The sequence below is a fragment of the Neopsephotus bourkii genome, unplaced genomic scaffold, assembly GCF_033783945.1.
Source record: "Neopsephotus bourkii isolate Nb327-2 ecotype Australia unplaced genomic scaffold, CSIRO-AGI_Nbou_v1 NB_1037, whole genome shotgun sequence".
NCBI lineage: Eukaryota > Metazoa > Chordata > Aves > Psittaciformes > Psittacidae > Neopsephotus > Neopsephotus bourkii.
Window position 1 is genome coordinate 838,965 of NW_026901526.1, and position 25,968 is coordinate 864,932.

Genomic DNA, 25,968 nt, shown 5'->3' on the forward strand with positions numbered 1-25,968 from the left:
TCGAGTTTGCTATTACCTGATATTCTGAAGCTCACATTGCCTTTTTAGCATTCAAATTTTCCAACTTCTGGGAGAAATTAGATGAATTATTTCATGTGAATGTAGAGCAACATATTTCCCTAGGCCTCTTATCAAACTCTGTTGAGAAGAAAGGCTTGAGGGATCTTAGTAAGGAGAGGATTAATTTGACCAGGATGCAAAAATGGTTTCAGTCCAAAAAGGCTGAAATTCTGTGAGTTGTTATGGTTTCAAAGAGTAGCCCAAGTGTGATCAAATATAAACAAATTAGTTAAGGCTCATAATTCAAGAGGTTGTTAGATTGAGAATAATTCAGGAAACAGCATCATTCAAGGGATATGGCAGCAGGGAGCAGCGCCATTTGATGGATATAGAGTGATGGAAGAGGACATGGGTTTTGATAGTAAAGAATTACACAATATATGCCAAGATTGGGCCTTAGTTGATAGGAGAGAATAAATGTACATAGAACTGTCACTTGCAAGAAATCTACTGATAACTTCTTGAAACTATTGATATGAAGATTCACTTTTGGGGGCAAGGGATCGGCACCAGTTTGCTCAGTTTCAAAAGCTGCATTGTCTCTGACTTCTGTGATTATTTCAACTAGATCAAATTTTATTTAACTAGATTAAAGTCCTAAAACTAAGAAGACTTAACAGAGAAAATACCTGCTTCAGATGGTAAAAATCTGTGATTCTGGTTTATGTCTTCAACTGGCACATTCAGTTCTCTTTATTGTGTAGGCTTGTAGTTAGGAAAAATCCATATTGAACATATTTCATTCATGTGAGCTAAATATCAACTCCTTTATTAGTTTGAATACTGATGACTGCTGCATTAAAAAAGTGATCCATGTGCGAGAAGAAAATTTGGACACAAGAGTTACAGATACTAACGAGATATGCTAATGAGGCTGTGTTCAAGCTGAAAGTACTGAGATGATTATGAGTATATACTTGAAGTAATGGAGGTGAATAAGATGCAGCCAGGTGAAGTATGCATGTTACAGTTATTACAGCAGAAGAATTAAACTTTTTCAAATTGTGTTGCAGTATTTTTGTGTTTCAAAACCCTTGATGTTAACGTCTGTTTCAGAGACACTTTATAAAAGTTCAACACCTCACAGTGAATGAGCTCTTTTGATGATTCACTGAATTTTCTCTTGCAGCTTTCTGTCACAGAAAGGAAAGCAGAATTGTTATTTACGCCTATGAGAAAAGCATCAGAAACCCACTATGAGATTAAAGCACTTTGTGGGTGTGAGGCACGCTCCCAGGGAGATCCATTCGTTGAGGCACTGCTGTTCTTCATGAACAGCCAGCAAACTAAGAGAGGAGGAAAACAGTATAACTTATGTTTTAAAAGTTCTAGTGTGAACATTGCATTAGAAGTACTCTAGTCGTATCAGAGAAAATGACATGTCATGTCATGATTTGTTCCTATTCTTTCGTGTATCCCATCCACGGAAAGAGGTAGTAGGATGCGTGTTGGGTTGTTGTCAGGGACTTAAATGAGTCTCCGTAGCTAACAGTAGCACTTTCTGTTTGTATTAGATTACAGAATTCAAAGCTGGACTCTTGAAATTATTAGTTATGGGGTTTTTAGCCCAGATTCATTGGCAGCAATTTGGGCAGTCGCTTCCCTTGATCATGTGCCAGGAGAACGTAGGTCCTGCAGTATGCCATCCATGCACAGTAAGACAAACTGGTTTAAACCTTGCTATTGTCTTAGTGATGTTTGGGCACTGTTTTCAGCTTTCCATACCAGTGGTAGCTGGAAGTGATCCCTGCTGCCTAAGAGAGCCCTTTCCTCCATCCTCCAAGTTTCACCCCTCTGGAAGAGAGAACACATTACAAAGGGCAACAAGTACACCTTGCGAGATATCACACATCAGAGAATACTATTAATCTCATCCACAGAGTCCTAAAATTGCTTCACACCTCAAAGAAAGTCCTGGCAGTTGCAGTTTTTTCCACAGAAATGTGTGTGCACAGGTCTGGGAAAGCTGGCAGAGAAGGCTCAGCCAAGGCTTGAGATGGACAGCAGAGGAAAAATTTGCACAAAGATTAGCAAAGTCTCTTCCCCTTTGGCTCTCTACCTGTGATATATAAGCTGTGCTGCTGTGTGTCACTCACTTCTTTCTGCGGAATTTACGTCCCTTCTCCTGTTAAACAGGTATGCAGTAAAGTGTTGGTCAGCAGTCTAGTCCAGCAGCACAGTGAACCCATCCATCCATGCCAAGCTCCTTTCCCCTCACCTCTTCCCCTGGAAGCCATGCCAAACCTTCCCTCTGACAGCAACCACATGCACTTTGAATCCTCTTTAAAAAAGTGTGGGTAAGAAAGTTCTGGAAGTGCTGGACTTTAAACAGAAATTCACTGCCTTTGGAAGAAGGTAGTTAGAGGTATGTGATGTTTATTTATGCATGGAAAAATAAATCATTAAAGATGGGAATGCCTTTCTTGCAGTAACAGAAGCTTTCACTGCATCAACTTCACGAGCAACAACATCTCAAGCACCAGTGCTGACAACAACTGCAATCAGAGCTACAGACGAGTCTATCACAAGCAGTAAGTGAAAATTCTTTGAGCTAATTGTTGATGCTGTTCCAGCATTCATTCAGGAAACAAGCAGCAGGATCTTGTAACTGCATTATCATAGGCTTGTCTTCAGTGGGATAACCCACCTATGGGACACAGAGCGGCTTTCTCTGCAGTGAAGGGAGCCCTGTTCCTGTAGATCTTCAATTTAAATGAAATATTGTTTAAATAATTTAAAACTAGTCTGCAAGCAAGACATAGATGTGTTTTGTGTGTCTGCATATGTACGTATGCAAAAATGAGGAAGTAATTTGAATGTTGTTCCTTTATTAGGCTCTACACCTTCTGCATCTACTGTTACACAACAAATAACACAAGGTACAACAACACAACCACCAGTAGAAGTGACCACTACAGCAGCATATAAAAGTGACAGCACAACAAACAGTAAGTGATAATTTCATTGAGCCCTTTCTGATTCCTTGTACACTACATCTCTGTAAAACAGTATGGAGCAATAAAAAGAGGTAAAAAAAGAGTAGTTTTGGTTATGGATTTGAAGGTTTGGGAAAGCAGAACTATTCACCCTGCCATATTACTTATCTTTAAAGAATCTCACCCTAGAATCTTACACAAAGAATATTATACCTTTGATTTGTAGTGCAAGTGTCCTGAAGCCATCACACAGGATTCTAATCTCCCTGTAATTGAGATGTATTTGGAAGGGTTTTAATTTTTTTATTTTCTTATGTGATTGGGTTGGGTTTTTTATAAGTATTTCCTAAAAAATAAGTGATTCCCTGTCAGCAGAGTGGTGTCAGAACAGCCCCCTTTGGGTTTTTTATTCTGTATATGTTACAATGCTACAGTTACTTATGTTCTATATTATGAGTCACAGTACTGAAAGCAGAGAAGTGATACTAATTACCCTGCATCAATCTTAGGAATATATCTCCATCAATCTTCAGAATAATGTGTGCTGGCCCAGCACATCAGATTGGATTCTAGAAAAAGAAAATTAAAAAATCAAACAGATCCAGCAAGTAGTTGGATTAATTTAACAAAGTATATTAACATCCAAAATGAGCTCAGTAAACTTAAGATGAAATTCAGTCTCCCTTTATTTTGCCTCTGAGCTGCACTGAAAATATTTGCTCAAGTCTTTTGCTGAACCATAGTTTAGAAATACTCCATTTGTATACCTAATTAACTCAAAAAATTAAAAATCATTACCACAGATATTAACTCAGTAGTCAGTGATACACCAGTGTTCTTGGAATTGATATTTAGAGCATCCTGTACTGTCACAACTTATTAGAACTTTACTTCCTTTGGTTTCCTCACCTAAAAAGGGAGTCCTATAAAATGGTTTTCATGCTTGCTTTGTGCAGATTTTCCTTTAAAGCCACCCCTCACTGAGCTGAGCATGCTAAACTGCCTGGAGAGCAATCACCCTTTCAGTTAGTGGTTACATCTTCTGATGCAGCTTTCCCACTGTGCTTGGTATACGGAGTAGTCTGATTATCAGCCTGAAGTCTTTTGGGTTTTGGCTAGGCTTTTAAATGCCAGTTTCAGTGAGTCACAGAATACAGTCTGCACAGGCTGCTGAAGTGATACTGAAGGCCACAGAGAATCTTTTTAAGCCTTCATTTGTGACACTCCGAGACTGTCAGAAGCCTGCAGCATGGCACATCATATTACAGATGCAGTTCCTAGTCCTTTCAGTTTAGCAGAGGTTCTTTGGCTTGTGGGTACCAGAGTGGCACAGCCACCTGGAACTAAACCTTGTTGACAGGTAAAGCTCCCAGCAGAGGAGGGAAAGCTAACAAGGAAAGGCATGCCTGCCAGTACAGCTTAGCTCCAGCCACTGCTCTGCACTGATGCTCCAAAACACTGGTGCTGGGGGTATGATAGTGCTGGGGGTACCACTAGGCCCGGGTGAAAGGTTTTTCACCAACACACTTTCTTTCCATTCCTCTTATGTTCTTTTCCCACCAGCTGGAATTTCCCTAGTTACTTGGGTTATTTGTTTTTAAAACTCCTCATTTAAGCTAAAACCTACACCCCAAACTACCAAAACTTGTGATAAAAAAATGTTGATAAATGAACACAAAAACAGGACTAACCTGCCTCTCACTCCCCTTTCTAAAAAGGAAAATTAAGGAAGACATTGGTATTGCATTTTCTTTCAATGCTGAGTAGTATTTGGAAAAACTCTGTATGTGAAAACCAATTTTAGTGGGTTTTAAAGCAAAGCCTGGTCTACCTTTCAAGAAAGTCATAGCCTTGGTTTCAGCACAAACAAGCGGGACAGGGCACAAGGTAGTGGTTTGGGACAGGCATGGTGCAGGGGCTGTGCAGATATGCTCGCAAAAAACCCATAGACCCCTCAACCCCTCTGGCTGCTGGCTAGAGCCATCTCTGTTTCTAACCCATGTATTTGCATGGCAAGATGCCATTGCCTTCACTGCATTCTCCTAGTCCCTGCCTGTGTCCCCAGGCAGTAGCACAGGGCTTGGGAGAGTTGCATTCCCTGAATCAGGCACAAGGCATAGAGAGATTTCTGCTCTCCAAAATGGACAGGAGATGAAGGTTGTCTACTCTCTTTTTCACTAGCACTCACTTCTCCCGCTTTTTGGACTGGCCGTATGGGACTGAGGCAGAAATTGGTAGTGCCTTTATGACACTTCAAAATTTACTTCACTACACCTGATTTTCAATAAAAAGCCAGCAACTCTGTTTTGCAATGGAGGTAACTGCTTTCTCTGCTTCAGTCCCTGCTAAAAGCTTCAGTAAATGATTGCATTCACACAGCAGAGATTTGACAGGGCTTCCTGTCTCTGCTGCAATTTCTGTGGCTGCTGTCACCTTTTATTATAAATTCAGGAAAAGCCCCCAGTGCTCCATACGCTGTGAAATCATGCAAACAACTTTGTCTTCTTTCTTTTTTAAATCCTCAGTATTCTTTTCCTCTACAGGCAATAAGTACGATCTCTTCCTTTTTCCCTTCCTGTCCTGTATATTATATTGGAAGATAAGCAGTAAAACTTGTCTCTTTAACCTCCTAATTTATTAACAAAGGGGTCAAATCCAGGAGTTCACACTTAGTTAGAAAGTGAGCTCACTTGTGCAGTTCAGGTCCCAAAACAAGAATTTATACGGTGCCACACTACAGCAAGTTGCATCTGCAATCAGGATTTCATATCCTGGGAGACTTAAGAGTTATCAATGAGAATACAAAATGAAGTGCAACAAAAATTATGTTCTTCCTCCCTTGGATATGGAGCAAGCATTTTATTCAAGGTCAGTGCTCAAGGTATTAAATTACGAGTAAGAGTGGATTTTTGGCTCTTGTGTTTCTGATTTATCTCATGACGCTCTCCTGGATGATGATACATCATGGTGCAATGAAATATTAAATATTAAGAAGTGGGAAAGGGAAAGAGTGGAAGAGATACCTTTTTCTCTTTTCACCAAACTACAGGTAATTACTTCAGTAAAACTATCACAAGAGTGTTATGGTAACATGTATTGCTCTCAGGTCATTGCCACATGCTATAGGCAACACTGAGTATAGCTGGCTGTTGAAACATGTTAGGCAGAGAAATGTTTTAAAACAAGTATTTTTAAATACTCAGGGTTTTTTGCTTACCAGAAAATGTAAAGCTGGCAGACAGCAGATGCACTCAGCTATGGGCTGAAATCTGCTTGGTTACCTCCCTAGCAACTTTCTGTTCCTCTGAATGGACGTGAAGTTGCATTGGGTTTGCTACACTGGGTTTTTTCAAAGCTTTCATGAATGCACTCGTTAATACAAACGGTTTCTCAGGTTACTGATTACAGGGGTGAGGCTTAAATGTTTGTTTATGTTAAAGATAGGAGCTCAAGGGAGAAAGTTTAGTCTTCCATCGACAAAGCACTCATGCTGGTATTGTAATGTGGTTTGGGTGCAGTTCCTTCTTCCATGTAAAGGTGTTTCCTTGATTGATTCATTGGCCAAGTAAGGTATAAACCCATGTACAGATGTGAATATTCTTTGCAATGCATAGACTATATGCAGACTATTTGCCGCTTACTTGAAGCATCTTGTGATGTTTAAGATCGTTAGGTAACAGTCTGCTGTAAAGCAAATTTAAAGTACTGTTGGGAAATGCCAAAATATATGTGTATTGTGTGTACGCTAAGTAGAAAATCATGCTAAGATCAAGTGAGGGTGTGTGGAATTACAGATGGTTAAAGAAAATAAGGGGTTTTCAGAGCACAAAATGTAAGGAAATACCTGAGGCTCAGGCAGCATCTTTGAGAGCAGTTTCAGATTCGCTGTTGTTGATTATCCCTTTGACAAATACGTGTTAACGCACTGTCATTTATCCTATCAAAGTATCAGCAGGGAGAGCTGCATCACCACCAGGGAGTTATGCCACTGCGGCAATCATCCCCATTTGGACAGCTATTTTACAGTCTTTACTGCTTTACCATTTTTATTCATAATCAGCTGTTGACAACAAACCCATTAACCGATGTTGCGAGTGCTTTTGCAGCAGCAGCAGCAGCAGCCTCCCTTCTCCACTGGACTGCTTTCCTGTGAGCCCAGGCCTCCCCCCGCCAGGCAGCCAGAAATCTCTGCTGCAGCTGGCTGAGCTAAGCGTGATGAATTACTGCAGCGATGTGTCGGTGGGGATGGCAGAACTGAGTCACTATGTGCCCGCACAGAGTCCCCCGCCTGCTCCTGCGCAGAGCATGGGCACCACAGTAAGGACTTGCACTGTCTCCTCCTGCTGAGATCAAATTAAACCTTGCATAGATATGAGTTATGGGATTTATCAGAAAGGCAGCTTTCTAGCAGGCATACTGCTCTGTCAGCGCTGCCATTGCGTACGTGAGGAATGGCTGGATATGGATGCTTCTGTTCTTTTGGCACAAAATTCAACCTCCTAAGTGTGTTGATGGTAGAGTCTGTGCTGTGTATTAGGCGTAAGGCTTGGAAGCTGCTTAAAAGCCACAAGTCAACAGAGAATTGGGTTGCTAGGATTTAATCTTAGGGTAGTACAGTGGAATTAAGGTTGTGTTTTTCATCTTGGAAATGTGCAAAACTGGCATGCAGACTTTTACACCTCTACTTCAGCCCTCAACACCGAGCGCGCAGAGTCTGTTCTGCAGTCTACTGAAATAAATGCAGCAATCTTCACATGGAGCCCTAGGTAAAGGTGTGAGTCATACCTGGTGCTATCTGAGTAGCAGGAAGAATCTCACCTAGGCTGAATTAAAAACAAAAAAAGGAGATGCTAGCATCCCTCCCTTCTCAATCCCCTGCCGAAGCATATCCAGCATGCAGCCCGCGTTCCCAAGAACAATCTGTTCTCACGGCTCCCAAACACAAGAGGAGCACCCAGGGCTGGGCTGCTGCCAGGACTGATAGGACGCCTAGAACGTGTGATCCCCATGGGAAAACAGCTCTCCGTGGGGTTACAGGCAACTGGCTGCCTCCCTCACCATCTCTCCCACACACTGATTGTTTTGCAGTGTTCACAAAGCATATTTGTGTTCAAATGTGTCTGCACATGAAGGTGTTCGGTTAGTCTGCCTTGCTTTTCATTCTCCCATGCAAGCTTTTACTAATTTCTGATAGGAGAGCCACGAGATGCTTGCTGTTGTTGCTGTTACAAGAGCATGCATCCTAAAGGGAGAGGGAGGTTCTCTAGGTTTTTTGCTTTTCTTTTAATTGACCTGAGATTAGAATTTACACATTTTTAGGCATTTAAAATATGAGTCTGAAGCAACTGCTGTAAGAAACAAAAGTGGAAGAATTTTGCTTTTAAAGATTCACTCAAGACTTCTACGACGAGAATGCAGGAATTATTAAAGTTCTTGGATCCTTGCATTATACCACAGTAAAAAAATGAGGTAGAAGAGCTTTTTACACTCTACATCATTAATCTCTAGTGAAAATCAGACTTGCATATTGAAGAGGTACAATGCTGAGGTTTCTGGAGGGAGCTGACAGTGAAATTATGCTTTTCATCACTAGAATTCCAATGAAAGTTTTAGGCATTTAAGTTTGTTCTGCATAATTTTTGGTGTGGTTTCCTTCCATGCCTCAACCTTCAGAGACACCATCCCTGGCTGTCCAGCTCCTCTCAGTTCCCAATGTTGTATGAATCCCCTGACTCCGGTGACTTCAGCTCATTCTTTCTTGGCTCATTGATTTTTTGAAGCTTGCCTTTCCAAAGTATTGCACTTCATTAACAAGAGGGGAAGTGAAAGGCCAAGTTAAAGGTGTGTGGAAGCAGAATAGGAAGCTTGGGCACTGAAAGATTTTTCCCCTCAAAAAAGGGTTCTTTGAAGGGCCAAACTGATAACCAGTTTCTGAATAAAGTGTGCAATGAAGCGTCCCTCAAGATTCAGATGTTGAATGTGCATGATGTTGCACTCATTGTACTAAAACATGTCTTGAAGTTGTTCTAGTTCTAGTGTTTGAAATTCATATGAAGAGGCACTGAAAACACTTTACAGCTCAGTCACATCTCTAATTTATACCAGAAAGGAAGTATAAGGTTACTCTTGGGCACCCCTATGTTTTATTCAGTATGCACTGTCTGTTATGTTGAGGTTTGAGCATAGACACAGGAATTATCAGCTGTACTGGAACAGCTTACATTCTTTCTTGTTGTCATTAGATGACCTTCAGTTCCCTGGGCTCGATCTTGGACTTACCTTGGGCTGGAAATCTTGTGATAAAGGTGGCCTTGATCCTCTATTGACTGTGTGAGAGCAGAATTGAGACATTTTAATTTCTCACACATTAATATTCAGGGATATATTATTTCTTAGGCCTTAACAGCACAGAACAAAGTAATTAACTCTGCACTTAATTACAAACCCTAAAACTTTTTACACTATCACATTATGTGACAATTATGGCTGAAGCTTACTTTTTATTTATTTTGTTTAAAATAAAGGTGAAGCTTCCCTCTTCTGCTCATGTTGCTTTTGGTGCAATACTGTCTAGTCATTCAGGGCTTCCAAGTCAGAGCTCTAGGTTGTCTTCTGCACAGGTGTGAGGCTCTTTCTGATGCTAGGATGTGGTTTAAAGATGCCCCAACTATGCCAGTAGTAACAACTCCATAGAAATGTTTTGTCATTTGACAAGCAATTACCAGAAGCTGTAGTGCTTTCTGACCTGAAGTCTCTTCTATGATGGTGCCAATTTTTGTCTGAGGGATGGTCCAGGATCTAAGACAATGCTTATAGAGGTGTATCTTGCCTGAATATCTGTCTCATTTCCAGCTACACAAGCAAATGGAACACAGTTGGCACAAAATGAGAGTTCAGATGCTTCATCCACTAAGGGATGGTTTTCTTCATCCACTGAGGGATCGTCCTTTTCACCTACAATCTCTCTACAAAAAACCACTTCTGCTCCTGGAACCTCAGGTAAGCCTTGAAAAAATGCACTCTATTTTTCTATGCAAGCAGTTAAAAAGATGCAAATCATTTTGAATCTTTTCTTCATGTGCTGTGCATTGTCCTGGAATGAGGGCCACCTCTTCATTAATGCAGGGTACACTGTGGCTATCTCATCTAGCTATGAAATTATGATGAGCGATGGGTGAACTTCAAAACATTTAGTTGGGATACTCTGTGTCATTACAGGAGGATATAAATCACTAAAGGTAGTAGCAATCTTTATATATGCTCTATGTGGTCACTGTAGCACTGACTGCCAGAGGAGGTCATTAAGATAAATTCTCTGGCTGCAAAGCAAAGGAGACAAAGGAGAAAACAGCTATAATTTTTACAATTGTTAATAAATCTGGAGGGCAAGTTAATGCATATTACCAACTAAATGACATTGTTCAAAGTACAACATGGTCACTTGCAAGGTCAAAAAGACATTAATCTTTCCCAACTCCAGTCTTGTTACGTTGTTTTTCTGGGGGTGTGTTGATGTATTTGTCCACTAAACAACACAGTGTAGATGCCAGGTTATGAGAATGATCATTTATTAATCTTCTAGCTGGCTTAACTTTCCCAGATTTTGAAGAGCCACTTCTTCAGGTTTTCTTAAGGTCTCTTGGATCTTCACTCAATATTTACTTTCAGCTACATGTGTATAAATCCAATGAGGACACTCGCTTTGTTTGCATATCCCAATTATTATTCATGTTTAACATCCCTCAAGGGATACAAGCCTTTTTACAACCTCTGGATTGTGTCTGTGGGAGATAAGCATGCACATGTATTGTGATTTTTAACTCATAGAAGATAGGACTCAATATAAAAGTGGAGTAACGTCATATTCCCAGTATGCATTAAAGCACTTGGAAACATGCAAAAAGATACTATAATAATAAACATTTTAAGGAAGGTGAATGTGTATTTTTTAATGTTTAATCCAAGGTCATTGATTTATAGAGGATTCTTCACAATTAGTCACAAAACAAGTAAGCCTATGCCCCATAATGCATATATTGTGAGCTGTAGTGATTATCCTGCTAGGTTTTGTGTCTTTTGGCGGACGGGCATGGTATGGAAACCTTATCATTGGTACACTGTGGTAAAAGCAGTAAATTACAGTGTTTTTAATCAAAGGCGCTCTCACAGAGGTAAATCCTCCAGGTTAAAATCAAATTGTAATGCATAGCTGGGTATGGATCACACATATTGAATTACCTTTTACATTGTTTGTATAATTACAGTTTACATTTAAAATTGGCCCAGAAAATTTCACCACTTTCCTTGGGTCTGTTTGTGGAAGTCATCACCTTACCCAGCTCACCTTGCTGTAAAACCACTAAATCTTGAGCTCAGGAACTACCCAAGATTCTTGGCTGAGAAAGGCCCATCTATCCAGAGGGGGGGAATCAGTCTAGGTGCTTCGCATAGCCAGCACTCTGAGTTCCCATAAAACTACCATTTCAAAATCACTTCCTCCTGCACCAGGATTTCCACATTTACACTTTCCTATCTCCTCACCAGCTCCTCGCTTCTTTCTTGCAACTTAAATATGCAAGGAATTCCATTACTCACCCTGATGAGTTTGGTAACTTATCCCAAATGGGTGCACATTTAGACCACCCTTGCCCCCTTTATTCTCTGTATGCATTAAAAACTTTAAGAAAAATATGATTCCCTCTAAACAGATTTATTCCCCTATGTGAAATCACTCAGGGCCAAGGGAAGAAATATGCTGTGCTGTACCCTAATAACTTTTAAAGCAATGCAAGCATGAAGCCAGTTGTTTTATCCTGTGCTGAGATTAGAAGAAGTGCTGACTCTGTCACAGCCATTAGATTATTTCTTCCCAGCTCTCTGGAATTTCATTCAGAGGCTTATACAGGAGCTGAACACCTTGTGTTCACTAGTGCAGAGCCTGGTAGGCTCAGTGGGGCTGATGCTGCGGCCCATAAGGGATAGCAGAGCTTGCAAGCCAAAGGCACCCAAGCCACAGCTTCTGCATGGCAGCTCAGGGGAAGACAAATTAATGTGATATTGGTTCAAAATTGAGTGTTTTTGTTTGATATGCTCAACCAAAATAATCCAGCTGGCTAACCTCAATGCAAAAGAATATATATATATATATATAGTTTAGAGACCATTTTACATTTTTTAAAAAAATGTCATTTTGCTGAGAAAATCCTTTGTTGCTGCAGAAATAAAGCACATTTTGAAGAGAAATTTCCAATCAGCTACATCAAAAGATCAGGGTGTGGGAGGAGTGCCACAGAAAGCTGGAGAGGGACTGAAATGAGTGGGGGAGCCTAGCAAACAACTTGGAGAAACATCAGAGAACACTATTGCTTGCTGTATTAAAAAAGATTGAAATCACCAACCACGGAGGAGGGACTGTGTAGTGTTCACCAAAGTTAGGGAAGGCAATAGGGATTGTTTGCAGCAAAGAGAGCAACCTGCATGCTTGCCATTGACACATACATTTCTCTAACTTTGGCTGTCATGTGTAATATACCTCCTACTCATGCTCCACTTCCACAGAGCCTTGCTTGCTAATATTTAATTTTCTCCTTTTGTTCAATTAACAAAAACTTGGAGATTTAATGGATCAGCCAGGGTCTAAATACATCCAAGGCACTACAAGTGTTGTAGCTTTTTTTCTGTGACCTAAACAACAAAAAAAGCCATAGAGCACAATGAGCTGAAGTTCACCCAGCAGGGTGGTAAGATCAGATGATCCATTATAATAAACTGTCAGATGAATCAACCTGCTGCATCTATTGATATCTTTATTGCACTCCTCCAATTATAAATTCTACTCCCTTGATTCACGGGATGCATTTCCCTCAGAAAAATACTTATGAGTAAGACAAGGAGGGTTTGACTCTTTCTGTAAGCAAACTGTGTAGGAACTCTGGATAATGATATTAGGTAAAAAAATCCCACTGTATCTTCAGCTTCTTCACAAAGAAACCTACACAAAAATCAAAGTGCCTGGGAGATGGAAAACACAGCAAAGCCTCAGATAACGCACTCACTCTATAGCATGGTCAGGGCAAGGAGGGTTTTTTTAACGTTCTTAATTTTACTTTGATTGCTTTGATTTATACTGTGGTATCCCCTCTGAGTAATCAGCCAAATTTATTCATTTGTTTTGCCAGTGAACACAGTTTCATGTGGCTGCCCTCCAAAAACAGAAGCAGCAAACTGCAGGGTATCCAAGCTGCTTAGCTTGCGGTCATTGGAGAACGGAGTGGGGAGAGGTTAGCTATTGGTCTTTTTCTCCATCTGTCAAGCTTCTAACCGGTGCTGAACTGGCTCAGGCAGGTATTTTCAAATCAAACCACTGTTACGTGCCAGATTTGTTATCCTTGTCCTCCTTATCACACATTGAGGACTCAGCACAGCCAGTGTTGCACACCTCGCTTCTCATGATGAATCTGGAACTCTTCCCAGATTGTTTATGCAGAGCATCTGCCCCCTAACTCACAGCCCCAGAGGATGTGATAAGCTCTGAACAGGCAGCTACAACAACTATGGTAGCTATGTTAGTAAGCAAAATGCTGCCTTTCCTTCTGTCCTTCTCTTTCTATAGAACAGCAGCATGTGACCCCACCAGCAGAAGGGGCACTGGATGGTTATTTAGAAAATGCAAACTGAAAGCACCTGCTGAACTGCTCCGATAAGCACAGCTTTGTTTGTGTGGCAGGGCTGAGCAATCTGAACAGAGGGTGAGCTGGTGCTTTGCTTGCATACTGGAGATGCAAGAGAGAGAGAAGGACAGGAGATTGTTCCTGTTTAATTTTCCATGCTCTAGCAGGATCTGGGTGAGATGTCTTTGGGAAAGATGCTTGTAATGTTAGTGTTTGTAGATGTGTGCTGCCTTTAAAGAATAACATGTTTTCTATCTGCGATCATCGCTGCTGTCTGGTTTTATTGCAGTGGTGAGGTCTGGCTAGGATAGCAGGGTGGTTTCGGTTGTGCCTGCAGATACTGAACTACAGATCACCCAACCCTTCCTGTTCACAGAGCGTACTGTTACCTGCATACAGCTTTGACCAACCTTAATTCTTTGGGATAGACTTCAGTATCATCTTTGGCTCAACTTGTTCTTTCTATTCATTTATTTGCTCTAATCTGAGCCAAGGTGGTTCACTTTGTTTGCATGAGTGAAGTTAACGGTGAATGTATAATTATGTTACAATCTTGAGGGGTGAGGAGTTCTTGGGTAAGCTCAAATTCCATCAGACTGGGGAGACAAGGTCTGAAGTTTCATAGAGTAGTGACCTATTTGTAAGACTTGACCAGGTCTTCTGCCTTTCTCCAAGAATATGCACACACAGGATTTTATACTTTGCTGGTTCAACCGTTGTGGTGTGACCTCATGGTACTTTTTGCCATGGGATCCCACTCCTTATAGACTTAAGAAATGGCAGTATTTGGGTGACAAGCAATCATATCATATTTGGATGTTTCCTTAACGCCAGCCATCTGTCCTGCTGCACTGTGTACTGTGCGTCATTCCAAACCTCCTTTGACAGGAGAGTTATAATTTCCCAAAAGCTTTTCTTTGGCCCTTGTTGTTAACGTTACTCAAATATGCTATAAACAATGCTTAATGAATCATTACAGAGATCCTCTCTGCACAAGGTGACATTGCTTTTTGCAGATGGATTGATGACATGATAAAAAGCTTAGGAAAAATGTCTGCTCTGGACCTTAGGAAGCCAGGGTAAGACAACTGTATACCTTCAGAGTACTTAGCATTACTCATATTTAGTATGCTCAAGCAGAGCTCTTACTGCTGACTTTTGAGTACTTGGGGTTTTAATCTGAATGTGCTTTTCATGCATGTTCAAGATTACAGTGCAGTTAAAGCTCTGTCCCATATATCATTAGCAAAAGTGGTTATATGCACCCTGGTGGCTCAAGTGATCTATGTTTTTAATTGGATGTAGAGAGGATGAAAAACAAGAGCAGCCATCCTGGTTTTCAAAGAGTACATTAACAGCAGTAGAGTGATGTGTTTCATTTGTAGAACAGCTCCAATAGTAGGAGCTGTCTTTGTGCAAAGCATCAGTCCAGAACACAGAAAAGTGCAGCAACAGTGTATGAGTGGATCTGTACTCCCCTGGGGCCCCAGACAGAAGAGGAGCAGCACTGCAATCCTAGGCACTCAGGGGAGAGGCCTTATGCCTGCCTGGATTTACAGCTGCTTTCATGCCACTCCATCTGCAGTCTCTCAGACTGGCACAGCTGGGACACAGAGGATGTGCCGGTGGATTATGTCTTCCCAGGGAGCTCCTGGGATTAGGTCAGATGCTTCACATTTCCCACAGGTGCTGTGGCGGCAGTGAACTCTGAAGAGACCCCAGCAAGGGGAGGTTTATGGTGCCTTCCAGCCTAGAGGAAGGTGACCAAACACTGTGATTTATACCTCAAAATAATGAATGACTGCTGAGGATGTAGTGCCTGAGGGATTTTTTGCCATGGTAGCTCCAGTAATCCAGTGTGAGAGGCCTCACCAGGTGGGCAGAGGGCCAGTCACTCGTCCCTGGCAGGAGACAGTCTGTCTTGTACAAACAGATAAATGTTTTGCTGACAGTTCACGCAGGTGTCTATTCTCAAAGACACGGGTGAGTTAGGTGCCCGACTCCCTTTGACTGTAGAGTGGTTGCGGGAGAGATTTAATGCAAAGCAATAAAAATCACTCTGGGAGTGATGGTTGCCTGTGGCTAGCCTCCAAATGTGAAGTATTCACAGCCGCCTTAATTTCCAGGCCTGCTATAGTCTAGACGCACAAAAGCAGCAGCATACTAACAAAAGGCTAACAAAAAAAATCAGTGTTCTGCACCAAAACCTTGTGAAGTGGCTGGGGGAAGCTGCCAGGAGTGGGCCAGTAAGCACTGTGTACTCTGCAAGGTCCATTTCTTTCTCATTACCAGTGCCTCTTACTCCTACTGCTTGGCAGCCTGTTAGCCAAAAGCACCAAGATAATTAATGAAGATTCATTTTTAAAGGCTTCTGTGACAATTGAAGATATGTCTCAATTAGGCACTTGAGTTTCTTTTATTAAAATGCTTATTTGTCACATAAATGCCAGCTATTGCTCCCAGATGCTTGGTTGGTTTTGGCAAGAGGAATTTCTTAAGAATGTTACCAGTTAATGTAGGATTTTCTTCTCTTGAGCAGAATAACAGCCTAGCATAGGCTGGACTTTGTATTCTGTTCTCATCTCCAAGGGGTGTCTGTAGACTTTCACAGTTCGGACTTTCTAGGCTTGGGAACAGTGTCAGACTGCTGGTTCTGGGGCAGCATTGCTTGTGGGTTTACTGAGCATGTTGCTAGGGCCTGTCAGTTTGTATGATTTGAAGACTCCAGGCATCTAAAACAGATACTGACAAACCTGTTCCTTCTGTTTTATTGCAGGCCTTCACCTGAGCTCACCAACACAATCAACAAGTAAGAGCAATAGAAGAGTTTGCTTTGTGCACACTGATGAAAAAGGCTGGTGTAGGGTGGGAGGGGGGCAGCCTGAAATGTAGTGCAGAGAAGCAGAGGAATGATGTTCAACGTGTAGCAATGCATTAACTTTGCTGTGCCTTCAGCTGAATGCCATTGTTGGAACTAGCAAATACTGAAAGGAAAACAGGGTGGGAGCACAAAAGAAACATCAGGTCTGGCATATCGCATGATGCAATGGGAAACTGATATAAATAGAGTGTTTACCAAGGAGCTTGTTCTTGTCAGTGGCTCTTATTCCTTGTCCTGTGGTTAGAAGCAGCAGCTCCCAGGGTAAGGCAAGAGTTTCCTGTGCTAGTGAACCTGTATTGTCCTGTTTTCCTTTCTCTGGGTTTATCAGGAAACAGTCCCTTCTGTACTGGTCCCTGCAGTTCTTGCTGCTGCTGCCAGCAAAAGCTTGTCTCTCATGTTACCATGATGTATATATTACTCCAATTAACTGTTATTCTGATCCCAGATCATTCCATAGCTGGAAAATATTTTCCAGACTCACTTTCCAGATTCAGAGAAAGTAGACAGGATGGGCTGGCTTGTAAGAAAATGGTTAACTGAGTTAAAGGTTTTAACTCCTTAATCCATACTATTCCATGTCTTATTTCAAGTAGTTAATATGCTAACCTATGGATTTTCTTTCCTGCATTACTCACATCTTGGTCATTTAACAGACAACAAGGAAAATAAGCAATGGATTTGAATCCTCAGTTTTTCTCCCGTAGAGATGCTGCACAAATGCAAGGATACACATTCATGGTTTTCAGTGTCATTTGTTTCTGTTGACATTTTCAGTCAGTATCCAGGATAACTCATTGCTGTGATAATTGCCTGCTTGCCCTGTATATCATGTAGTATATCAGGTAAGGTAGCAAAAAGGGCAGTAGCATTTCCCTGGGAAATCCAAAGCAATCACATGGAATTACGCATTCAGAAGAATTATTTCAGTCACTTGATGATGGCTCACAGTTTCCATCCTTACATTATCACCCCTCAGCAGACAGGCACCACAGGAGAGACAACTTCTGTTTGAAAGAAACAGCAATTTTTCAGAGATAGAGGTCTCAGGCAATAATTGTTTCCTGCACTGTAGCATCAGAATGTCTCAGCTGTGGCTGTATTGTTAAGGCATCACACAAGCACACAGTAAGTGATCATTTTTCCCCAGGAGTCTTCAGTCTCTGGCCAGACAAATGAAGGTGGGGGGTAAGGGCAGGAAGGAAAGGAAATAGAGACACTAAATAATCTGCCCAAAATTCACACAGCTGCACAAAATCAGAACAGCAATGAAAGAAAGCACAGTGTTCAAATCTTTCCCTTTGCACTACCAGTTAACCCACATAAATTTTTAAGTAGGACTACATGTGTCCTAGTTGCCTGAAAAATCCAGTATACTGGCATATCCAGTGGAGAAACTGGACCCTGATTGTTCTCTGCTTTGCTTCTCTTGCATCAGACAACTTACTCTTACAAATCTAAACAGGCTCGTATGGTGTGAGAATTGGAATATGGGCAAAAGGAGAATAGTGGAGGAAAAGCAATCACCAACACATTTCTCAATAGTGGGCCTGAGTTTAAAATCAGTGTAACAAGGAAGAGGGAATCCTGTATGGTAGGGACAAACAAACCTTGTTTGTTACTCTAATTCAGTGGTCTAGAGTTACAAGTATTGCTTATAAAAAAGCTTCTGAAAAAGTAGGGACATGTCATTCAGAGACTTAGCAGAACAAAATTGCATTCTAGCCCTCAAAATGGCTCTGAGAAATCAGTTTTAATGCCTCAGTTAATTTCTTAGTTTCCACCCATCAATTTGAGCTGCCTTCTGTTCTTTGGAAGGGAAACTGTGCATCCCTACAGGTGCAGGGTATGAGTGGGTACCTGAGCAGTGGATCAGAGCCTGCGACAAAACCTCAGTGACAGCTATCATGTTCTCGCTACTTACATACAGAGCTATATTCTCTACTGGGACCTCTGCTTAAAAGACCATCTTTGGACCACTTCACCTACTATTAGCACAGGGTTTTTTTAATTAGCAATGAAATATTTTGATCTTTCTTCTTTTGGAGGCAGGTCTAATTTTCACTCTCTTGCTTGTTTATTTGCTTGTCAGAAGTTTTCCTCTAGTGTTGAACATTACCTTAAACTCCTGAAAGTGAGAAAGTGTTGCTTATAACCTCTGAGTGGACAAGCAGATGATCATAGGGAAGACTGCACCCATGAAAAGTGTGTTTCTTCTAGGCCATACTAGATAAACTTTTCCATCCCCCTTGCTGAGTTACCCAGGTGGCATTGGAAGAATTATAGATGTGGAGCACCAAATGGTTCCAGAACTGGGGATACAAAAGTTGCTTAGAGAGGGTAATTTTTCAGGGGGAGTTGTTCGGTGAGTTCTGGCAGTTACATGTTAACCTGAAAGATTATATTTCTTTTGCAAATCTAGGTTTTTACAGTCCTGAGAGCACTCGTGAAAACAAGAAAGGGACAGGGAGTGACAACCACTATTCTAGTGAGTGTTCCTATTTTATTGTCCAGCTTTTGAGTTTTCAGTCAATCAGTTTGGCTTTCCATGAGTGATTGGAGTAGTGGGGAAATTAAGCTGGCAGCTTTATTTTCAGCCTCACCAGATGTAGACGCTATTACAAACCCAATTTAACTGCCTGCTACAAAAATTCTCTCAAAGAGAAGCAGAGCTTAACAAGTTGACAAAACTCTCACTGGAGAGCAGCACAGTTATTTCCCAGGACTGATTCAAAGCGATAAAACTGGGAAAGAAATGTGAACAGAGTCATTCACTGTGAGAGAAGACCCAGGGAAACACGTGGAAATGCTGTTATATACCATTCTGAATGCGTATTATATGAATATGTTGTTCTGAATGTACTATTTAAATATACTGCTCATATTGTCATGGGAGAGAAGGACTAGGAGGGACTCTTCTGCAGACTCTTCAGGCACTTGATGTTTGATGCTTGTTACTTAATCTTTTATTTTAATATTATGCATCTCTAGGGCAAGAATGTTGCTGCAGATCTGCTATTTCCTACCCAAAGTACTGGCTTAGCAAAATACGTTTGATGTTCTTCTACACTAAACCTTTCTCAGGGTTCTCCCTCAAGTTCTGCAGATGCACACACACGCATATATGTATGAATATTAAATATTAATTGCATCAAAAGCCATTGAAGACAGATGATGCTGTGGAAGGTTGTGGGAATGCACACGCAGCCTCCCCCGACACATGGCTTAGGCTACATTTAAATGTGGCCAACCACTGCCAGCAAAACGATAAATGGGGAGAAACTGGGCTTATGTATTTCCTCATGAAAGCTTCTCCTCATTACATAATTCTTTCCTTTTTGCTTCTTGGCTGGGAAACACCTGTCAGGAAATGGCAGATGGTGGGAAATAATATAAGGAAAGAAATGTCCTCATTTAAAAAGGAGATCTTGCATTTTTTATCCCTGGTTGTAAGTGCTGTGGGGAATGTTACTGAGTTATGTAACTCCTTAGTGTCTTTCTGGGTGTACAACATTAAAAGAGAAATAATCACTTCAGTTGCTGAATTTTGGATGAGTCTTGTTTTCAAAAAAGAGGAAAAAAATAAATTGCATGTATCAAAAATTTATTCCTGAAACATGAGTGTTTTGCAAAATTTTGGGGGCTGTCAACACTGGGGGGTGAATTGTGAATATTTTGATGGAGATGATGGTGTCAGTTCCACAGGGCACAGTTAAGTGTCAGGGAAGGACTAAGGCTGGGGGAAGAAAAGTGCCTAAATACCCCTCCACAAAGGCTGTAAGCCTGAGGCTCACTGGGTGTTGGAGGAATAACATGAACGAGTAGGTTACCCCTCTCCAGAGAAGCCAGTAATGTCTGATGAAGCCGAGCTGGTGCCTCTCGCCTTTGTATATGCAAGTGCCTGTACACGGAGACAATGCAAGCCAGGGGCAGTGGGCAAAATTATGTTGTTGGTTCTTTTGCAGGTGTTATCTTGCCAGTCGTCATCACCCTGATAGTTATTACCCTCTCTGTCTTCTCACTGGTGTCTTTGTACAGAATATGTCAGAAGAAAACTCCAGGTATTTGGCTTGCTTTCTCTGAAGGGGAAAAAGATCAATAAGCTTTTTATTATTAAAGATCTCTGGGGTCTTTTTAGACTACCTTAGCCATAAATGTTGGAGTAGTCTGATAGGAAAGCTTCTTGTATTTCAAAGTCTTTTGCCTAATGTAGGAAAATAACACTTCATTTTCAAAATCAGTACGAAGAACAGAGGGAGCAAACAGGTCTCTGATTTTTGGAGAATATATAATGCTGTAAAGCCTTTTGTTCATGCTTTTGCAGCTACAGAGAGCTAACAAACAGCTGTGCTAACACAGTCAATCAGGTAGAAAAAGACAGTGAAAACTAAGTTTAGAGATACTGTTTAACAAAATCACTATATTTATTTCATCTCTGTTCTAGATACAGGCAAAGGAATATCAATGCTTTCTTTTAGGAAATACCTGCTATATACACACATACTCACATATGCACTACATGTAAGTTTTCCAGTTACAGTATACGGTACATGGGAACAAAATCCCTGAGCAAAAAGTGTTTTCAGAAACATTTTGACAGGGCAGCTAAAGCCAGTATGCTTCCCTGCTGTCCACAAAATACTTCAGATAACAGGGTATCATTCCATTTGCAAATGTTTACAAAAGTTTCCTGAGCAGGCCACAGGCAAGTGTAATTCTCCAAGCTCTGAATCCAGACTGTGTTTTATTTCTCCCTGTGAACTGGCATGAGTTAGGAGACCTGTGCAGGTTTTCAACTGTGAAATCACCGGGACTTGGAAATATAAAATCACAGCAGGGTGTTGAAGCTGTAGACCAAGGCTAACAGTGTGTCACAGCCAATTTAGCCAATGACATGGAAAACCAGTCCCAGATAAACAGAGGAAGGTGTGATCCCTGCTTAGGAAATTACTGAGTATTTGGAGTCAAGAGGTAAAGGTATGAGGTGAGGAACATTTCCTTGCCAGCCTCCCCCGTGCACAAATGCCAGCAGGCATGGTACTGGCAAATTCATTTGGAAGCTAGATTAGGTAGATATCTGTGGTGCTTCCCATAGGATTTGCCCAGGCCTATCCAGTGTGCTTCCTCCACAGATGGAGAGCCCTGTGCCCAGTATCATGGGGCTAGAACTGGCTCTGTTTATCCAATGTAACCCCCTGGCCCCATCCATCTGCACACACTTGCATGTAAGAATAAAATACATTCAGTATATGATTCATTTGGGGGAAAAACCTGTTCCTCATTGATGGGGCAGACAGGCTCTGTTCTCAGATGTCATCCCAGGTTAAACCCCTCAGAGAGTACAGCCTAGCAGCTTGCTCCTTCACTGTCCTCTTCCTGTCTCTCTTAGCTCAGTTGTTACATACTGGAGAGCCATTGCATGCTTGCCTCCTCTGTGCCAGCTACCTGGGGATTCGGGAGCTGCAGGGAAAAATGTGCTCCTGCTGTGCTCTTGCACAAGTCACATATCATTTTCCTTAGTTTCCAGAAGTATCGATTTGGGCAATATCAGTTCACTTTCATAGATAACATGGTTATCTTTTTGGAAGATGAACTAGAAAAGTAATTACTATTCAAGCTGGTCAATTGTGTTAATGTGCTTAATGCAATAATGCAAAATCACAACTAAGCCTTCTGCTAGCGACTGCAATAGCTGTTTACTTAAGTGAGTTCCAGCAGTCAAAATTATATTAACTTTTTCCTTCTTCCAGAGAGACAAGAGAACAGCACTGAACAGTAAGTTGAATCCTGTTTTTTCATTGCTTAGAGATCTTTCATGGGGCACTTGTGATTGCAGCAGATTCTACATGAGATTTGCTTTGATCTTTCTCTATTTAAATGTAATAAGTAGTTGCTACCCCAAGGAGAAATATCCTATTGAAAGCGATGCACTTGCAGTTATTGTACACTAGTATGAATGGTAAGCATCTGTTCCAGCATATATAGAAATGTGATGGTTCTTAATTGTTTTCCAAGGGATCTTTCGAAATGGAGAAATGGTTTATGCTATGCTACAGGGCCCATTGGCCCAGTCTTTTTTCTCTTCTTTTTGAGTTTCTGCACCATTGATTTATTTTTTTTTTCATCCTTTCTCATCCCCCTTCTTTTGTTCATGTTTTCTCTCTTTTTAATATTTCTTATTCTGAATTTTCTCTTTCTCTTCTCCCCTATTATTTCATGTTACTCTGTCACATACTCTATCCACTAGTCCATTTGCAGAGGCTTAGTTAAAACAGTATTGGCTAAGGAGTTTGAGGAGAGTGAAACTGAGAATCATTACAAGATATATAGAAGCCATTGAGTCTGGCTGTGGCCTCCAAGTTTTGTATGTCCAAAAGCAACATTTGGGCTGCTGATTTACTTGCTAGCCCTGATTCCCTGGACATCTAAAGTGACCCTTTTTGCAACTCAACATCACCGAAAGCCTTGTATTGACAGAGAAAAAAAGATGACTCTCTTTTCCCCAGGTGCACTTCTGTGGAGTGCTAGAGTGACCCCAGAGTCATGCAACTTGATTTATTACCTATCTTAAGAGGAAGGTGTTTTCAGATATTTCGGTGTACGGTGTTTTGCATCACCACAATTTACACATGGCCCCATGCAAAGCCCATTTCAAGCCTGCCAGTACAGACTGGCACAGGTGCTGCCTCCTTCAGATCATAATCTTCAAATTTTGCTAGCCTCACCAACATGCAAACTCTCTGCTTGCTTGTTTTCTGACTTCAACAGAGCCCAGTCAGATAAAGAAGGAGTGAAACTTCTTTCTGTGAAGACAACTTCTTCTGATACTGGTGAGTATTTCCTTCATGTGTATGTCTGTCAACTCCTCTGAGCCCAGAGAAGAGCAGTTTGCAATGTTATTTCCAATAGCAAGATCATCTTCAGTGTCTGTCAGATCAAAATCACTGCAAACAGTTCTTCAACAGTACAAACTCCCAGACTGGGCGCCTGTAGAGCAGCAGTGCAGCTGCACTGTGTGTGGTATCTGTACTTGGGAATGAGAAGTATAACTGGTTCAGGAAAAATCAGTTTTTAAAATTATTGATTGTAAGTGATCTACAGCTTGGCATGTTCAGGAGTAACTCCGATCATGATATTTATCAGCTAGATCTGGATAAACAAGGGAGTCTGGGGACTGATCCCAGGGACCAAAAGGTTTGGGGGTCAATGCTGTATGTCAGCAGTGTTCAGTCATCCCTGTACCCAGCCACCCTTTGCATTTAAAATCCTACTCTCATTACAAATTCCTTTGTCCTGTGCTTCAGTGATGTGGTTTCTTACAAAATATGTGGTAATAAAGTCTAAAGGAACAGAGGTTATAGATTACATGCACAAAAGAAAGCAAAATCTCATTCATAAAAGCAAAGAGATGGATGCAGTTATACGTTCCGCAGGAAACAGTAGTGCAAAATAAGACTGAGGCAGAATAAAATTCTGGCTAATATGATTCCCACTATCTAAACCACCAAACATACAAACACCTCTCATGGCAGAGCTACTCATGATGAAACTTTTCCCCTTCATCCATTGCTTCCTCAGCCATCTGGGTCCCACCTTTGCTCTCTTCCTTCATCTAAGGAAGACCCCAGGAAAAACAGCTTCATACTTTATGCTTTTTTGGCCATCTATTTCTCCCACTGACATTTCAGAGATTGCCTGGTAGCTGCTCTCCCTTTTCCTCTGAATTCTTGGGAAGCCCACTGAAACACAGCACTTAATCTGAAGTATCCTCTACTTGCTGGAGAGGCACCGTCTGCCCTCTCCAGCCTTCTCTGCAGCTCCCAGAAGCTTTTGTGTGATCCAGGAGACAACAGGGCTTCTCTGGCAGGCCTTGCCACAAGCCATAGTTATATTTCCAGCAGCCTCGCCGACACAGAGCAGTGTGCTAGGAGGCTAGAGGGGGGTAGAAGGGCCTGCTCCATTGCAAGATACATCATTCTGCCCCACTGCTGTTGAGCAAATGCAAACTAGGCTTTGGCACTTCAGCAGCTGTGCTGTGGCACTTAAGTGACTGTACTTCAAAGCTTTGTGATTTGTGAATTTTTAGGGGTGGATGCGTTATGTCTTTGGGAATGGACTTTTAGCTTTATTTTAAGGAATATGAAGTTGCGTGTATGTTTTCATTTAAAATCAGTGGGGTTTTTTTGAAAGCTGGATGAAGCCAGATGCTGGAATTGATAGACATTCCTTGATTGATTCTTCCCTCACACTGATCTCAACAATAAAATAACTTCATTGACAGCAGCAGAATGTGTTTTACAGCAGGGTAAATGAGAAAAGACTCAGGTTCACTGTTTTGGGTTTGGTCTCTTTTTCACAAGATGAGATCTGATGCCTGTTAATCAGCTTCTGGTTCACCAAGTATCTGAATGTCTTTCATCCAGAGGATGCTTGATATTCTTTTTTTTACTGAAGTATGATGTATGCGTGCTATAATTGGAAGGTATGAGTCATAACCACTTAGAAGGCAAGATTCTTGCCCTCTTCTCATTAATACAATTCATATTTAAACTAGCTACCATTTTCTCTTTAATTCTTACATTTTTGTGTGTTTCAAAATGAAACATGCTTTCACAGGAATGGAAGTCCTGTTTTTCTCCAGGATTCTAGACACTTACTGCTTAAATTAAAAGCACTCTGAAAGCAGGGCCTGCTTTCTTACAGAAATATTTGTCACTCATACCGGTATATTTGAGTGTGTTAGGATGCCTGCCCATTTGAATGAGATTTACTTGCTGCGTTAAAAGCTTGAGCATGAAAGCAAGTGTTTCTTACAGTACAGACAGAACTTGACAAATGCCTGAATCATGGTCCCTCAACTGAAAACAATTGCACTGCATAAAACTTCTTTACATGCACCCTTCCTTTTCCTTTCCAGACACATAAAATCCAGCTCAAATAAAGATGAATTGTCCAGCTGCTTAGAAATTTGTGTTGTAGCCACCTCTGATTGTACATGCTAACAAAATTACAAAGGGTTTGACTAAATCTAGAAGATTCTTAAGAGCAGCCTTAACCTTACAGATAGATCTACATTATCCTCTCATTATCAATAGCCTACTCAGCTGCCTATGGTGAAGCATATATACAACAAAATTCTGCTTTGACATGTATTCAAATTAAGCTTTATTAGAAGTATACATTATTTTTCTTTATTTTTACTTTTTATCCCAAACAGAATATTATAAGATTATATAGTTGTGTTAAAACTATGTAAAAACATATAAACAAAAAGATATGACCTACAAAGTGCTCAAGCAGGCAACCTAGAAAAACCCTGTGTCAGTGTTGTGGATGATATGTCTTGATCAAAGGATATGAGAAGTTTTATCTTGACTTATTTTATCTATCTAAAAACTAAGCTGCACATAGACAGCTGAAAGAG

At 41.1% G+C, this 25,968-nt stretch overlaps 2 protein-coding genes across 6 annotated transcripts in view; both read left to right on the plus strand.

Annotated features, from left to right (window-relative positions):
• TRMT10A (tRNA methyltransferase 10A) overlaps positions 1 to 25,968 on the plus strand; it is a 286,742-nt gene that overhangs the window by 50,612 nt on the left and 210,162 nt on the right. The window lies entirely within an intron of this gene.
• The window catches only part of EMCN (endomucin), a 54,592-nt gene that overhangs the window by 17,412 nt on the left and 11,212 nt on the right, over positions 1 to 25,968 (plus strand). For all 5 annotated transcript variants that reach the window (XR_009726616.1, XM_061360922.1, XM_061360923.1 and 2 more), the window contains exons 3-10: positions 2,490 to 2,591; positions 2,895 to 3,008; positions 9,849 to 9,995; positions 16,443 to 16,472; positions 18,958 to 19,032; positions 20,510 to 20,605; positions 22,295 to 22,319; positions 23,313 to 23,374. Coding sequence is in view for 4 of the 5 variants with exons in the window: in XM_061360922.1 (XP_061216906.1) it covers positions 2,490 to 2,591; positions 2,895 to 3,008; positions 9,849 to 9,995; positions 16,443 to 16,472; positions 18,958 to 19,032; positions 20,510 to 20,605; positions 22,295 to 22,319; positions 23,313 to 23,374 (651 nt within the window). In the remaining variant the exon portion in view is untranslated. The remainder of the gene's footprint in view (positions 1 to 2,489; positions 2,592 to 2,894; positions 3,009 to 9,848; positions 9,996 to 16,442; positions 16,473 to 18,957; positions 19,033 to 20,509; positions 20,606 to 22,294; positions 22,320 to 23,312; positions 23,375 to 25,968) is intronic.